This window comes from Molothrus ater, chromosome 10 (assembly GCF_012460135.2).
Source record: "Molothrus ater isolate BHLD 08-10-18 breed brown headed cowbird chromosome 10, BPBGC_Mater_1.1, whole genome shotgun sequence".
NCBI classification, from domain to species: Eukaryota; Metazoa; Chordata; class Aves; order Passeriformes; family Icteridae; genus Molothrus; species Molothrus ater.
This window is the reverse complement of record NC_050487.2, coordinates 15,988,998-16,006,643: the sequence shown is the minus strand read 5'-3', so window position 1 is coordinate 16,006,643 and position 17,646 is coordinate 15,988,998. Positions and strand designations below refer to the sequence as shown.

At 49.0% G+C, this 17,646-nt stretch overlaps 1 protein-coding gene across 1 annotated transcript; it reads right to left on the bottom strand.

Moving 5' to 3' along the window:
* Positions 1-905: 905 nt before the first annotated feature.
* On the bottom strand, positions 906-16,894 carry TFRC (transferrin receptor). Its single transcript, XM_036388840.2, is given in 20 exon segments — positions 906-4,176; positions 4,443-4,583; positions 5,045-5,269; positions 5,911-5,992; positions 6,372-6,439; positions 6,798-6,865; positions 7,203-7,266; positions 7,380-7,465; positions 8,047-8,166; positions 8,469-8,638; positions 9,015-9,154; positions 9,294-9,389; positions 10,592-10,714; positions 11,084-11,177; positions 11,947-12,090; positions 12,281-12,365; positions 12,368-12,499; positions 13,090-13,303; positions 15,293-15,363; positions 16,828-16,894. Coding segments are annotated over 19 exon segments (2,328 nt in total). The 5' UTR covers positions 15,326-15,363; positions 16,828-16,894; the 3' UTR covers positions 906-3,933.
* Positions 16,895-17,646: the final 752 nt, after the last annotated feature.

Here is a 17,646-nt window from a genome sequence, read left to right as displayed (position 1 = left end):
ACACTTTGCAGAGTTACCGCAGGGAGAGAGCTCTGCCAGGCGCGGGCAGGAGCTGCGGGAAACGACGTCCTTCCAACAAGTAAATCATCCCCGGGGGAAGAGGAGGGACCAGAGCTATGCCGGGACAGCCCATAAAGAGCGAGCTGGGATCCTGGAGAAGCTGCCGCTCATCCAAATAGTGCGACTTCTAGAGATGTGGTGCTTGTAAAGCAGAAGGTGAGACCGGAATGAGGGATGGGGTAGGACAGCAGAGAGAAACTGAACTTATTTGTTGATAATGCAGAGCCCCACACCCATGCAGTCTCACCTGAGCAGGTCTCTGGGGCTGAGGAGACTGCTCCTGCCCTCCCAGAGCTGCCCTGGGCTCTAAGCAATATCCACACTTGCATATCTACCTGGGCCCATAGGACCTCTAGGAGGATGAGGGGCAGGAACAAGGCAGAAGCAAGTGCTGGCTTGCTGGGACACAGCCACACACCGGCTCCTCCAGCCACCTTCTCAACAGCAGAGACCTGCAAGGCCATGGTCAGAGGAAACCTGACATTTCATCCTCCTCCCATCATTCACCCATACATCAGAGGTGTTTCAGAGTCAATGCTGTGATGGAGAGGCAGGAAGTAGGACACAAAAGGAGGGCGAGGTCTGGGGGTTTGCATACAGTTGTGCTCCTCCACCTCATTACCAGACTCCTTATTGCAGTTGTCTGTGATAAGGCAGGTCTCAGCTGAGCAGCACCATGAAGTTCAGATTTGTTACTGCACATCAACTAAGCGATACTGGAGCTGCTGCACAGCAGCCCTGATGGAACAGGACAACAGCCTCCCTCCAACTGCCCAAGCTCACCCATGGCCACACTGCCACAACAGCATCATGGCTTTGCAAGAAGTCACAAGAGAAGGTGAGTGTTCAAGCTTCAACATCTTTATTAAAGCAGACAGCAGGTAATCCAGAACCCCACAAGAGAAACTGACTGTTCAAGCTTCAAAAATACTTTATTCAAGCAAACAGCAGGTAAATCCAGAAACAGTTTAGCACCCCACAGCAGTCAGATGCCAGCAGTGAGCAAGGCATCCCAACATCCCAGTAGTCACGGCTGTGCTGCCTAGCCAGGAGACAAGCTTTGTCTTTTGTCTCTCTCTGCTGGCTATAAAGCACAAGATTAAGTTTGACATCAAGATGCATGCAAACACCACAGTGAGGACTCCCAGACAGCAGCTCTTAGATGCCATCCAGAGAAACTCCACTAGAAGCTAGAATGTCAGAGAAAACAGTAACACAGACAGGGCTGTAGGAAGTTAGAGAGTTAAGAAAAGTTAAGGAAGAACAACAAGTTGCACAAGCCTGGGCATCAGGTTTCTAGAGACCGATGAAAATCCAGCCCTCCAAGCTGGTGAGCACTGAGCTCAGTAACTAGGCTGGGGGCCAGTCCCTGCCCTTTCCTTGCAGAGCTCCAGCTGAACAGTGTTCCTTCCCTCAAGGACTACTGCTGGGCCTCAGGTCACTCGCTCAGGTTAGGTTTAAAAGCCAGATCAAACTGCAGAGTTTAGGTTAAAACTAAGCTGCGGGTTAATCAAACTGCAAAGAACAACCAACAGCCCCTGGGAACAGGCAGTGCAGTTTAGCAGGTGTCACACATCAGCAGTGCTCAGCTTCAGGTCACACAGCAGAGCGGTACCATTAGAGAGCTGACACTGATTTTCCTCCCTCCATTCAACACCCAAGGGGGCAAGACTGGAATTTCCTGCCAGAACTGGAGAGTGAGCAGCCCATGCCCACACACCAGCACCCTCCCAGTGCCACAGCAGGCCAGCCTCTCTAAGTGCTACATGTACCCATCTAGAGCAGCGACCAGAGCCCCCCAGACAGCTGTCAGACCCAAGCCCTGCATTCACCTTTAATTCCTCAGGTCTTTGTAACTAATTTGAAGGAAATTTACAACACCACAGAGCACACAGTCTAACTTGCCTAGTTTCCACTAAACACTCAAGCACCACTCTTGTGACTGAAGGCAGGAAGCCAATTCAAGACAGCACAGCTATTTGAAACGGTTCAGCCTATGGAGAAGGAAGTGTCTAAGGATGTACATAACAGACTGAAGATTGTATCTGCATCACCACAGGAGAGTGAAAAAAAGGACTGCAGGAAATTAATCCATGTTAGATACTAACCATCAAGCTTCGCAGATGACATTGCGTGATAAGCATAGAACAATTATGGGAAACACTGTCCCCGATAATTAAGTACACCCATAGTGCAACATATGGAGGTCACTGCCTCCGATATAACACTGTGGTAGGCAAAAACTACCTTGTTCTTTACACATTATGGGAGACACTGCCCCCGATAATGTCAGTTAGGTTTCATGATACATAAGGTACTGGAAGTTTGCAGGAAGCTGCCATTTAAAAATCGTGCCAATGCCTAATCTGATGTACAGGGAGTTTTTTGTGTGTTGCCACAGGTGGAACTAGGGCTACACAGCAAGGGCCTCTGCTGGGACCAGGGCCAGGAAGGAAGCTGTGCTCCCTGTGAGAACACACAGCATCCAGAAAAGGGAGCAGGAAGAAGTCTGAAGCCCACAGAAGGGCACAGACCCTGCAAGGAAGACAAATTTCTAGTATTGGAATTTCCACCCAGATTATCAGCATTTCAAGGATTACTTTGGAGCGCAACCTGGATACTCACTACCAGGTCTGCACCTTCAAGTTTCTTCCAGAGGGGTGTTTTCGCCACAGAAAGCTTAATCGCTAGTTTTCCAAAACTTTTTGAGGGTCTTGTTTTGATTATTTTAAATGCAAAGTTCCAGTATCATGTTTGATTGTAATAGCAGATGCTGCTTTATTCAAAAACGACAGTATAACTGTCATAATTATGGAAGGCACTGCTTCCGATAATTATCTTCTATAAAAAAACCACACCATTTATAGTGAACACTGTCACTGATAAATAAATAAAGAAATAAATATCTCAGTGCCAAACAAGAGCCAACCTGCAAAATGACATCAGTCAAACAGAGTTTGGCCAGCAAGAGACTCAATTTCACACAAGGCCCCTGAAGCAGCAAGGTCTGAAGTGCCAGTCTAAAGACATTTCTGCTGCAGGACTTGCTGAGGTGCCTGCCGAGGATATCAAGGGGACATTGGATAATCTTTGGGTCATTTTCCCTGGGTACTGATACCTGCCTTGGCAGAAGCAAGCCTGCAAGATGTCACTGGGACCTTGCTGTTGAGTGAAGGCAGGCAGGCACTTCAGAGCTTGCTGATAATCCAGCACTTGCGGGCTATTACTACATTGTTTAATTTTTGAACTGCAGCTCCCTGCTAGAGAAGGGACCCTTGTTACAAATGTTCAGAGGAATCCATTCCCTGTTTTGTCACTAGGTTTAGGTGGCCAACAATTAAAAGCCTGAATAGATGAAGTACCTCCCCACTCAAGGTACCAGTTCAGGAAACACCTGAGCTCTTAGTTTTTAAGTACACTGGAGCAGCTGTACATGACTGGTTTGGACTGAGGTTAGGTGGGAGCCTGGTGAGAGACTTCATGGTAATCTTACTACTGCTTTACAACTGCCTCCTGTGAATTTGTCAAGGTGAGATTTAAATTTTATGCTCAACTTTGGTCAAAAACGTTTTGTTGCCAGAATATCTACAGGAAAGTAATGCCATGTTAGGGAGTGGGTTTCGCTTAGGTTTCAGAGGGTTTGGTTAGGTTTTACAACATATAAGGTACTGGAAATCTGCAAGAAGCTGCCATTTAAAAATCATGCCAATGCCTAATCTGAGGTACAGGAGTTTGTGTGTGTTGCTATAGGTGGAACTAGATCTACACAGCAAGGCCCTCTGCTGGGACCAGGGCCAGGAAGGAAGCTGTGCTCCCTGTGAGAGCACACAGCTCTCCTGTACCTTAGACGGGTAATCCAGGTGTTTGCTGTGTCTAGATTTCGTTGTCTGTATTCCAGATATCACCCACTAAAGCATTGGCAGCCCCTTTAATGGTCCAGGTCACCAGGGCCATCTGTTCTTTCAGCTCATTCACATCCACGCTGGTCTTGTTGGCTGCCAGCTGCTCCAGGTTCTCCAGCAGACTCTTCAGGGTGTGGCTGCCTCTGCCGAAGAAGATGTGGCGGAAGGGAGCATCTTTTGGTGAGAGGTATGGAGAGAGGAAGTCGTATTCCACCTGAGTAGAGGTGCAAATAGAGGGTTATACTCTCACCTCCCAAGTTTTTCCTTCCTGATCTGCCCACCTCTGATCCCCACTCAGCCCTTTCCCACAGCAGCTCTGCAAGGGCCAGACCCTCTCTCATGAGCAAGCCATCGTGTTGCCACTACGCAAGTGGAAGAGACACCAGTCTGCACAATGCCCATGGCCCCTTAGGGAAAGGCCCATCCCAGCCAGCACTCTCTTCCTTTGTGAAGGAAGAAAAACCAGTTGAAGATACCCACCTTCATCATCCTGTCATTCAGGGCTCTGCGGACAATCCTGTTTTCTGTGTCACTGTTTTCGATGTCTCTTCTCAGTGCATCTGCAGCTCGCTGGAAGTCTCCACGAGCAAAATACAGCCAGTTCAAGGTCAGCCCCAGTTCCTGCAAGGGAGGAGCTGTTAGCAAACCTGATTTTCTTCTTTTGCTGCTCCTCTTACCAAAAGAAAGTGTTGGTTTTTTTTTTTCTTTGCAGTTTAGCCAAGTAGCAGAACAAGTTCCTGGCAGGCTCTTCTGAGGTCACTCCCTACCCACAGTTTCTCGTAGATTTTCAGCAAATGTGCAAATGAGATGGAAAGCTGCACTATGCTGTGAATGACAACCAGAGAAGAAACTTCACATCTATTTCCTCAAGAGCTCATGACATCCAGATCAGCTAAATCTGTCTGCCACAGCTACTCTGCCTGCACAGCTCTATAAGGAGCATCTATTCTGGCCACACTTCACTACCCTTTTATGTCTAAAGGGGAAAGGTGTCCATCCTGCTGTATCCACTGGCACAGGGCCTTATTAGCACATGGGCCCCATAATCATCAGGGATTTGGTGAACTCAGAGTCCTTCTAACCTTCACATTGCCATTGAAGTGCCAAAGCTTCTCCTGGAATGACAGCAATTCGTCACTGTATCTATCCAAGTCCAGGAAGAGCTCATGGTCATGGGTCATCCTGAGAGCTATTTGACCAGCAACTTCTGCAGCAGTACGCATGAGAGGATACAAGTTGACAGTCTTCCTTTTCAGGTTAGCCAAAGTGTCCTCAGTAGTGCCCAAAAAGGCATACTCATCATTTTCCTGCAAGAAAGAAGGTATTGGAGTTAGCCAAGAATGCTTTTCCAGTTAGACTTTTTTCATCCCCCACCAAAGGTTGCTTGTTACCTCCCCCCCATCCCATCTCCCTGTGCTGCTAAGGAACAAAGACTCAAGTGGCAAAACTCCAAAGCACTGGGAAGGGAATGGAGTTCTTGTATCTCATCCCTGACAGCTTTCAGTGACCAGCAGGATGTTCTGCTCAGTACTTGCTCAGGGCAATGATATCACTTCCACAATGCTCTCTCTCTGCTTGCTGACCAGCAGGCTGTAGAACAGTTTTTCACTGATGCAGCAACAGATTGACATATTTCCATTGCTTTTAGCTTCCAATTCATTGACATCTGAACCTCCAGAAAAGCAAGTGACCCCTCTCCCCAAAAACCTGCAAGTATTCAGTACTCTGGAACAGAGGCTGTAAGGCCAGCCTTGTCCCAGGAGCAGTCTTGACAGCAAGTACTGCCACAGCCACCAGGTCCAGAGGCTGCACCTCCTCCCTCTGAGAGGCTCTTGCAAGGACATTGAGCTTGGACAGCACCTTTTGCCCTGCCACCAACTTTTGCTCTAAGATACCCTTACAGCACTCTGCATGGAATGAGCACACCAGGCAAGCACACATTACTTACATCGTAGAAACCAAAGGAAACCACTGGGATTCCTGAGTAGGCCAGAAAAGGGAATGCTGCATTATCCAGATCAAGGGGAACGCTGCAGAAAATAAGCACTGAGCAGTTACTAGCTGGTTTGGGCATCCCAGGAGAAAAGCTACAAGCTCTGCAATTGAAGCTCTGAACCACCAGAACTCTAGACAAGACTGAAGGAGTCCCAACCAAATCCATGGCCCTATTTGTCCATTCTCTGCCACTGGACTTGGTACAAGGCTGTTCTTGTTCTGCAGGAAGGTGGCTGGGCTGCCTCAGCCAGCTTGGGGCAGCACAGTTAGTGCTGTACTGTTAGCACTTCCCTAACCCCATGTCAGAAGGTAGAGCCCACCCAGACAACAGTATGGCACTCCAGCAGAATCCATACTGTTTGCTCCTTTATGAAGATCTGCTTTCTCCAGATGGAGATGAATGACAGTACTTACACTTTCTTTATCCAGTCAGGGCCAGCTCTGCTATCCAGGTAACGCAAATCGTCTGCGGGGTCCTTTACCTGCACAGAGATGAGAATCACTGCACTTGTTCTGACATCTGTTTGGGCTTCTAGTTCCATCCTGGAGCTTACACTGCTGTGCAGATGCCAGAGTAAGGTGTGCTCCCCTGACCTTTCTCCACACTGGTACATCTGCCACTGAACTGTGGCATTTGCTGATTTTAGATTCTGCATGTGGCAACTGCAATTCCCAGAGCCCAGTTGATTTCAGACAGGGCCCCTTCAGAATCCCAGGTTTTTCTCCTAAATGGGTCTTTCTCCTGTCAAGTGGGCAAAGTGACCCAGCACAGCTCTGTCTGCTTTCAGTTCCCCCTTAAAACCACAGTCACCTTGATCAGATCAATGCCCTTTAACTCACCCTCTTCATAGTTGTCTCCAGCAATGAGTACAGCAATGGGCTAGCAGAAATCTTGATGTCTGTGGAGCCTGCAAAAAATGAAAGGGTATTTGACATACTGGCACAATCAACCACTACTGCTAGAGCTGCCCACCCCTGATCTGCAGCTACAGTTGCTGAAGGACCTTCAACAGACACAGGACAGTCTACTGGGATTTAGCAGACTTGACTCCTCATGGCTTAGGCTGTACCAACCTCCCAGCTTCAATGACAGCAGGAGAATAAATGGAGTCATGCCAGTCTTCAGCCAAACACCCACCAGCCACCTCCTGGCACAGCCCCCATTCCTAGAGGTTAAGGGATGTCTGTTCAAGCTATTCTAGTCCCACCCAATTTCAAGAAGTACTTGAAAGAGTAGCAGGTTACCCAGGACTGCAGTATCCAAGTTGATATAAGTGAAGGCTTTGGCATGCAGCGTGGTGGAGTACCCCTAGAACAAAACAAGTATTTTAATAATGAGAAGTAGCAGTCCAACCCCAGAATGTTTAATTCACAGGAACAACTGCACAGCCATCCTGCAGAACTCTATTAAACAACCAATACCTCCAGCCACTCGGTAGCACCCACAGCTCCGTACTCTCCTGCACTCCAGCTAGCAAAGATAATGCTGCGCCGTGGTTTGTAGTCATCTGTAAAGAGAGAGAGACTCAGAGGTCTGCCCTTTCCCCATGGAGATGCAGATTAGCACTGCAGGCCTGGGATGATGAATTGCCTGCTCCTCAGACAGCGCTGCTGCAGAGAAATGTGCCCGTCGCACGGACACTGTACCCTGCCCCCACATGCTGCAGGACTGCGCAGGAGAACAATGCTGTCTGCATTTCCACTCTGTTTAGCTGCCTGAGCCCAAAATTAACCCTGGAGACAACTGTGCTCACACTAACTGCCACCATGACCACTGTTCCAGCTGGTCAAACGCTTCAGAGTTTTCCCACTGTCCAAGAGACAGCTCAAGTTTAAGGTTTGCATCCCGTGTTATCCAAGGACACATTGGTAGTTGAGACATGCCAGATACAGACAGGCAGTCCCCCTTGGAAGTGAATGCTCATTGCAGGCAAGTTATATTGGACACGAAACAGCTTATCAGGAAGCTTTGTCAGATTCCCTACACCTTCTAAAGGACTGCTTTGCAACTGGGCTCTCCAGTGTTAACACACAGAGAGCTAGACCTGCATCACTACCCACCCTCATGCTTTTGTCCACAAATATTTACCATTTTTCACCATGTCTGAGATCACACGGGCAAGTTCCAACAAGATGGCAGTGCCAACTCCAGCCTTGGCTGCTCCTGGCCCCCAGGAGTCTCTCTGGGCTCCGAGCACAACATACCGGTCTGTAAAGGAGACAAGATCAAGACCTGAGCTGCAAGCTTCAAACTGCAAATACTATTTATGAGAAGAGCGGCTTTCAGTTCTGTTTTAGGAAGAGAGTGTGCAGTCTGATCCCTGAATGTGGCACACTGAGTGCTCTCATTAGCCTTTCCCTGGTGGCATGGTTCAGATTTTTCTCTGATGCTCAGGGGAAGGCCTTGGTTCTGCTGAGAAAGAACTGTCATCTGTCTGGGAGCAGCTGTCCCATTCCAATGACCACAGAAGGGTTCCTCTCAAGACTGAGCCACAATGCAGCTGCTGTTACCTGGTTCTTCAAATCCCTTGATAACACCAAAGATGTTCAGAATCTTCCTATCCACCATAACGTTGTTCACAGTCAGTTTCACTGTCATCTTGCTGCCACTGCTCACTGTCACCTTACATCCCATGATATCAGCTCTCCACTCCTCAAGGCATTTGTCTCCATCCATTTTTCTGAGAGAAAAAGAAGATCCTTTGAACTCATTATCCAGCTCTGACCGTGTTTAGCTCTGGTGTGAAAAATGCACACCTGCAACTGCAGGTGGAACCTGGTTCAGGGCCTGCCTCAGAGAGAGTTTGCAGTTCTGTGCCACTAATTATGCAGGGAGGGGTAGAATGCATAGGCCAAGAGGAATCCAACACTAGATTAACTTCAATCTTTAAGGCATGAGACATGGACTCAAGTGACTCTTCTCCAGCCAGTTCCAGAACATGCTCCCTGCCACACACAGCAGAGAGCAGCAGAGAGCTCTGTCTTACAGCACCTCACACCATCCTCAGTCCTGGCAAGAGGCAGCACCTCAGCCTGCATGATAGCAGAAACACTTACCCAAACAGTCTGGCTGCTGCTTCTCTAGAAATAGTTTGGACAGGAATTTGAGGTAGTCCAGAAGATTCCACTGGTGGGAACTGGGTGTGGTTGAAAGAAGGGAAGCCTGGGGTGAAAGGGTCTCCAGTTCCAAGGTGGGCCTGTGAAAAGCAAGAGGAGTCCTCAAGTCTCACCAGAGTCCAACAGTTTTCATTTACACAAGGACACTGCTGGACTGGCCAGGCTGCAGCCCCCAGTCAGGTTCTCAAGAACAACCAGGGGAACCAGTTACATACTCACATGTGCAAAGGGGACATAGGAATCTGCCTTCCTGTCATTTGAGGGGCCCGGGTACATCAGGACACCAACTGCTCCCTCCTTTCTGGCATTTGCAACCTGCAGCAAAGAGAAACATTAAGTGTACATCTGCATTGCAAGCAAGGGGAGTCCAGGCAAGAACATGGAGTAATGGTGTGAAGGTTGTGCCTCTCAGTGCCCAACTCCACAGCAGATTTTAACAGCTACCTGACAGATACACAAGAGAGCTGAATCCTAGCAGCTCAGCCCTGCTTCAGGCAAACTGTGTCTAGCATCCTTATGAACAGTCAGGACACACCACAGTGTCTCAGTCTATGATTCTTTCAGCTCATACTTGCTCCTTGGAGCAGCTTAAAATGTTACATTATTTAATTTTGATTATGCTCCATCCATGTTCCCAAGATGAGGTTAGTCTCAAGACAAACAGCCACTGGAGGCTCATCTTCACCCAGAAAATGGTGGCAGAGTGGACTAGCCAGGTTCCTGTTTAACACACCTACAAGTATGCCACTGGTACAAACAATCTTGTACAGCTAGACACCAGTTTGGAAAGTGGGAATGGGATTGGAGAACCAGTGAGCACATTTTTAGAAGCACTTTCTGACTCTGCCTGTCTCAGATGCCTGCAGACAAGGCTGAGTCCAACTGCAAAGGGTCCTGTGCCCCAGCCCCCCCAGGAGCACCCATCTGAGGGGCAGCTCTGGGTCAGATATGGAACAGGCTTGCATATTGAAACACCTGGATCCTTTAGCCTGCTTGGCTATTTGGTTCTGTTCTCTACAGAGGGAACACTACAGCAGCATGCATGGCCACCAGCTGGACACAGTACCAGCACTGCCATGCGGTCCAAGGAACAGTCAGCAAGGGCCCAAGTTACATACTGCAGCCAAACTTTGAAAGTATCTGGCTACAGCAGCAAGAGGTGTCCTGGAGGCAAGGCTGTCCTGCTTCTGGCAGCCTTATGGCTGTACCTAGTGATATTAGCCAGCTCTGCTCCCAGGCTGGCTCCCAACCCCAGCACTCCAGAGGTCTGGCTGCTCCAGCAAACTGCCCGAGGCCAAGAAGAATTGCACCATGAACAGTAACAAACTCTGCTCAGCCTCAGTGTCCAGACCTGCACGTGGAGCTTTAGTGCAAACAAGCAAGACCAGGCCTGCAGAACAATCCTACATACATGAGTTCTACAGACCTAAAAAAGACATACCTCTGCACCTCAAAGAGTAGGAAGCATAGCTTCCTGCTGCCAAGTCTAGCCAGGCTTTGGGGCAGACACTGCTTACCTTCTCAGCAAGGGTTATTTTTCCAGCTCTGAAGATGATTATAGCTCCATTCATTGAAACACCCAAATTTCGTATCTTCTGAAAATCTTCTTTCAGTCCATAGTTCACATAGACAGGTTTGCCCTGCAACAGAAACACTGGTTATGAACGCAGCAGTCCTAAGTCAGTAAGATACTTGAAACAGCCTACAGAGTCACTGTAACAGTGACTCCTGCTAAAGCAGGGAGCTGAAGCTCAGCAATGTAAACTGATCCAGTGCAAGACGCCTGTTGGAGCAGCACTTCTGCCAAGGTTCCTGTCTGGATTCTAGCAGGGAAGTTTAAAGTTACTCCTGCATTTTGCTGCAGTAAGAATACTATGTGGGCCCATTTCTCTCTCCCCACCCTACCCAGCTCTCTTAACTGAGGAGGACTTTATACATTCCCTATCTTAAAGGGACTTATTTTTTTAAGTGTACAGACACATTTCCAGGATTCTTCTGGAGTCACTTACGGTAACTGTGCCGCTCTTGCTGTATGCCACATATGCATCAGGACTCTCCAACTCTTCTTGACTATCTTCTATAATGAACACTTGGTTCCTGCTGCTGTTAAATGTAGAGAGACAGCGTTAAACTCTTTCACACAAGAATTTAATTAGCTCAGTATTCCGAGTTAGTATTCTGACTGTATTCAGTCTGTGCTCTAAATTCTGATCAAGTCAATGGAGCCCAAAACAGGCAGACTCATCCCAGCAAATATCTTCCATGCAAAAATCTCTGGAGCTGGTCAGAGACATTAATGAAGGCTGATTTCTAAGACCAGTAGCAGAAGGAATATCTGCTTCCAAGTCTCTCAGTCACCTCCTAAGAGAAGCTGAGCAAACTAATTTCCCCTGATAAAAAGGGGAAGTAAGACACGAGGGTGTGAGCTGCCAGACATCACAATGCCTGTTGACACCCTCTTGGGCTACTGGAGGAGCCACTGCCAGGTGTGCAGCCCTGTCTGGGTGACAAGACAGAGAAACCTGTGCCAGCAGTTTTAGACACAGGTAATCTGCCTTTCAGCTGAGTTTTCACTCAAGTTTGTTTTCTGTCCACTTCCTAAGCACACTTGGAGGAAACAGCTCCCCCAGGAAACATCCAGAGTTCTGCTTCAAGACCCTCTGGATTTAGAAAGCCTGAGAAGAGGCAGGAGCAGTCATTGCTTGGCTAGACTGAGGCTGACTTTGCAGAGTGGTAACTTGCTCACAATTTTCACATAATTTAAGCAGAAATGACACGTTTGCTCAAGACTGCAGGTATCCATGTACTTGTATCCGCGTACAGGTATCCAGGTGCTATATGGACGAGATGTGTAATCTCTTCTTTAACATACCTGCCTTTATCCTGCAGCCTAACATAGTGCTCATCGTTCCACACGTCATCCATGCGGAAGCTGGTGAACTGGTCATGAATGTGGCCGGCAGTGCCCTCATCTTCAGCTTTGCCAGCTTCAAAAGAAGTCTTACTTTCCCTTTGCCTGTAGGTAACAGATATATACATATAGCTTAGACTACAGCACCAGGCTGCACTGCAGCCTGCAGAGCCATTTAAGCCTGAGTTTAAAACACGCCACCTTACATAAGGCCCTTGTTCTCCAAATGAGCCCAAGTTCTGCTCACAGGCTGTGACTCTCTCAAAGCTCTAGATAAACCTTCTGGAACCCTTACCTCAGGTTGGCCTCAAGATGTGCAGTTGACAGTTTAGATGACAACATTTTCCTTAATACAGGCCAGTATAAGATGCGTGGTCCAGGACCTCTTCTTCCTCCATTCCATCATCTGAGTAGTAAGATGCAGTAGGAGTCATCTCGCAGTTGCCACTTCCATCCAGACACCTGTTAACCCTCTGCATGCGTCCACGATAACTCAGGTAGCCAATCAGAAACCCTGTGGAAAGAACAGGAATTTCTTTGTGCTGCAGAAAGATGACTGAACCCCACCACACAGCTTCAGAGTTGAGATACATCTCTGCTCTCACCATTTTTGACAAGCTGGCTTACCCAAGGACAGACACATATGCAGCCTGACATTTTGCCTGAGCTGGCATGTTTTAAGGGGCACTGTAAATCTGATCTTGCACTTGGCAGAGTCCCTCCAGCACCACTTAGAAAGGAAAATATTCTCTTTAGGCCAATGGCATTGTTAAAACCTTAAGAGACAAGTACCAAAGGCTTTACTCATCTGTTGACCCATATCTCTACAGAAGCGTTAGGAGTTAATGGAGGGAAAACCAAAACTTTGACATGGACCAGTCTTCCCTTCAGCTAAGTCACAGCTCTCCACAATCAAACTGCACGATTCTTCGTGCCAGTGCTGTACCATAAATCTGATCTAGACATACTTAGTGACAAGAGGCTGTGGCCTGGATCCCAGTTGTTGAATTATCTCCGAGAACAATACAGATTGAAATGTAACCACCTCAGATTACATTCAATACTGGAGTCCACTTCATGCAGTTGCCTCCCACCCTTCCTTACCAATCAAAAGGAGGAGGGCAGCTGCCATGATTACGAAGCAGAGGTTCTTGCCATTCCTCCGTGGAGGAGGCATGCTGGCATGCAGGTGCTCTGGTCTCCCAATTTCCCCTCCTTCCTCCTCATCAGCAGCCAGGTTCATCTCCACGTGGCTGTTGTCTCCGTCCGTTTGCCGGGCAATGCTGAAGCGTGTGTACGATGTTGGCTCGCCACTGAACTGTGAGGAAAGGCAGTCAGGAGATGGAAGAGTTGGCTACACCAGCCTGCAGTCCTTGCAGTCAGCTGCACCTGCGCTCCACCCCAAACACTGCTGGTCCATCTGCAGCTGCCCCAGTGCAGCGAGCATTTGGGCTGTCAGTAAGTCAAGATGGATGCTTTAAACACAGATAGGACTCAAACCCACTCAGGGTCTCCAGAGTCTATTTAGATTCCATTTACCCTGCACAAGTTTGGAGCCACACTGATCAGTCTAGCCTGGAGTCTTACAGATATGAAGTGGCCAATGGCATCAGCATTTCCCACGTGACCCCATGGCTGAGGCTGATTCAAGCAGAAACTCCTGCTTTTAATCAGCAGAGCACAGATCAGTCTTGACTGTGTACAATATACACTTTGATGAACACAGAGGAAACAGAAAGCAACTGTTCACGGGCCTTTGAGCCACATCCACTTTGATGTAAATACTCTCATCCAGCACCTGGATAATTTCGTATTAAACTGCCCTATGGCTACCCTTAAATTACACTATTACACATATGGTAGTATTACAAAGCAGCTATGCTGAAGAGAGATGACCCTTGGGCATTATGCTAGCTAACATGAAAGCTGAGGCTACACCTCTTGCACCCACCAACAACTGGCACTGTTTGACAGGTTTTTACCAGTGCCCAAGCAGAGCTTTTAGTCTGGAGCCCACTTTCCTAAACATGTGCAAGGCAGAGCCCAGCCTCCCACAGAACAGCAGCCCATGCACAAGGCAGCTGCTCAGATTAACTCAATTCCAGGCATAGCCAGACACTGGCAGAACCACTCCTCTTCCATTAGAGATGCTGAAATTGCCTGCAGCCATGGTTCTGCTGGGGAGTAGAGTGAGACTGGCAAAAAGGAATAGCTTTGGGAGCAGCACTCTCCTTTGTACTGGAGAACACCTGGTAACAAGCACCCAAGCCCTGTTACAACCTCAGCAGCTCATCCACAGTTCTCAGCTCCCTCTCAAACTGTACGTCAGAGCTGGAAGTGAAGACACCAGATATCTGCTTGCTTGGGCAAAAGAAACCAGTGTCATTTCAGACTTGCAGTTCCACTCTGACCCACACTAACCACAATGAAGTGGCTGCCTGCTTATATTTTGGAAAAGAGCAACACTGCAATCTGTCCTAACACTCTCCCTGCCCAGCTGCTCCACAGCTTGGCTTCCCTCACACCTGAGGCATGTCCTCACACAAAGGACATGCCCCAACCCTATATATCCTCCACTCTTGTTCAGAGACCAAACCACCACACGCTCAGTTGTAGCCTTGGGTCATTTCACAATCCAAGCTCTCTAGAACCAGCAGGCTTGGCTGAACAAGTTCCTGCACATTTGTTTCAAGCACAGGTTGCTTTCAAAAGCTGGACTTGTGGTTGAATTCCCACCCCCAAGTAACAATAGAACACATGTTGATTGTCCCAGTAGGCATTTGAACGGCTTCCTCAGCAGCACTTCCTTCTGCAACTTTATTCAAGGCCTGCCCCCCCTTTCTTAACAGCCCTCAGAGACCCAAAACACGATAGCAGCTAACGATAAACCCACCAGCATGAACTGCTTGAGCCACTTCCTTATCATGGCCAGCTACTTGCAGTGACATTTGGCTCACCACCCATACAGCAGCACCTAACGCTGCTTTGGATTTATCTTCTCCAATACTGATAAGTAGTGATATTTTTTAAAATAAATATAGCTCCCTACTCATCAAGTATCTTTCATACAGTTCCATCAACACAGCCACCTGTTGCACAGTTTAGCTATACTCAATTCTCCAACTCATGTATGTTCAAATAGACAATGAACTACATGGAAAAATATAAAAATAATACTATACATATTATTATCATTACATATTATATGCATAAACATATAATCTCATACACAGATGTTATTGAACCTTTCTTCTGCAGTATCATCAGCCCACCAAGAGACAAACAGCATTGGGGTACCATGTCTTACCAAGTTAGAGATTGCTGCTCTGGCATGATCCATTGCCTTCTGGACAAATGCAAACCAACTTCACCAAAGCCCTAGAAGTTCAGAATACAACAAGGTTAGGCTGTTCCCTCACCACTACATTACACACCTGAGATCAGTTACTGCCACTAGTGCACTGCTTGCCCATGGATTTTCTGTGCATACTTCCACCTAAGTAACTACATTAGTGAACCTGCATGAACCTTGAATGCAACCTAGAAGTTCCCATGGCAATGATCAGCTCAAATCAACTCTTTCTGTTGAACTTTGGGCATACTGACAGGCATACAAACAAGGAATAGTCTCCAATGGCTAAGTTCAGCCAAGGGTCTTATTAATGGTGGGGACACCTCCATTTAGGGAGTGCTGGCAACAGGCATTTACTCAACTGCCACCATGGACCCCAGATATGTAGATATCCTGGGCTCTGTCTCAATGACAGGAAGAGTCCAGCTGGAAAAGAGAAGTCACATAAGGCCATAAGGCAAAGCAGCACAAACTCCAACCCCGACAAAACACTTCTAATATAAACATCCCTCCTAGACAGCCATGTTCTCTACAACTTTATGAAGGGAATTTCTGTCTTGAAAAGTCTCTGAAAATCAATAAGAGCATCTTTCCAAAATAATTTCAGCAACTTTTAAAATTCTAAGTTCTCTGCAAACAGCAAACATATCTGAAAGGTAAACGGAAACTGATTTACTTCTCCATTTCTTCCTGAAGAAGGTTTGCAATTTAGCGAGTGACCAGACAGGTGCTGAGGTTGAGAGCAAGCAACCTGAGTATGCCCTCAAGCGCCGCTGCTAATAGGTGCTCTGGTCCTCAGGTGCACGTGGATTAGCTCTACACCTGGGAGCTCTGCAAGGTTTTATTTGGAGATCAAAGGTTAACAGTGGCCATTGCTTATTCCACCTTTTATTTAGGGCAAGAACACGTGGAGGTGAAGCCCCGACATATTAGAGAAGCCTTCCCCAAGCGACAACCTGAGGCCGCAGGCTCTTATCAAGGCACAAGTGCACTGAGCATGTGGAGGGTCTGCTAAAAGGAAACCCGGGAAGAGGCAGGGAAGCACAAAGGGCCTGCGGGCATCGCCCTGGCAGGGATGCTGGCCGGGTGCGCGATACCTCCCCGAGCCCCTCCAGCCAGGCCCCGATCTTTCAGAAATACGGCAACGAGAAGAAAAAGAGCGAAAAGCGGGCACGTTTGAGCAGCCACCCCGCGGGGCTGGGCGGCTCCGGCGTGGCCAGCAGGGCCCAGCTGCGGGCTGCGCGATAAGCGGCGAGGCGATAGGCGGGCGGCCGCGGGCACGTCTGCCCCGTGCCGGCCCGTCAAGGTCGCGGGCTCTGCCGCATGCGGCGCGGCCCCCGGCGCCAGCGGGGCCCCTGCGCCGCCGCCGCCGCGGCTCCCGCGCCGCCTCCCTTCCTCCCTTTCTCCGTCCGTCCGTCCGTCCGTCCCCGCCTCCTGCCCCGCTCCCTGGCCTTCCACTCCCGCCGCGCCGCACCTCCGCGCCCGCTCACCCGCAGCAGCTCCAGCGCCGCGCCGGGCTCCTCTGCGGCGCCCGTAGTGCAGTTAACGCGGGCCGGGATTGGCCCAGGCGCGGCCCAGGCTCGGAACGCCCCTACCGGGCAGGGCAGGCCCCGCCTCCCTCCTGCCCTCAGCACGTTCCCGCCGAGGCTGCGGCTGCTCGTGGGGCTGCTCATGCTGCTCATGGCGCTGCCGCAGGGGCCGCCGCGTCCCGCCGCCCCACAGCCCACCCAAGGGCTCGGGCTGCTGTGTGCCCCCCCGGCCTTGCTGCGCACAGGGAACCTAAGGAAGCACAGAACCATAGAGCAGAGCTCCAAGATCATCCAGTCCAGCCACGAACCCAGCATCACCCCTGTAACCACTAAACCGTGTGACCCGGCACCTCTTAAGCACTCCAGGGGTCACGATTCCATCGCCTCTCTAGAAACCTATTCCAGTGCCTGAAACGGTGAAAAATAAATTTCTAATACCTAATCTGAATCTCCCATCTCAGCTAAAGGCCATTTCCTCTAATCCTCTCACTGCAGGCATAGTAGAAGAGACTTGTCCCCTCCTCACTACAACCTACTTCCTTGATAAAGAATGAAGCTGCTTGCTTTATAAATTGCCTTTAGGTGCCCTTGATACAGTGGAGGAGTCACTTACCAAGTGGCATGTGTTTCAGTGGCTGCACACCAAGTTCCAGCTTCCCCCAGAGGAAGGGCTGGAAGTGGGGCAGGGAGATGAGGTTACCAACTCTTCGTGGGAAGGCATGCTTGTACCACAGTAGAAGAGGAGTGGGTCACAGATTCAGCATTCCCACCCTCTCAGCA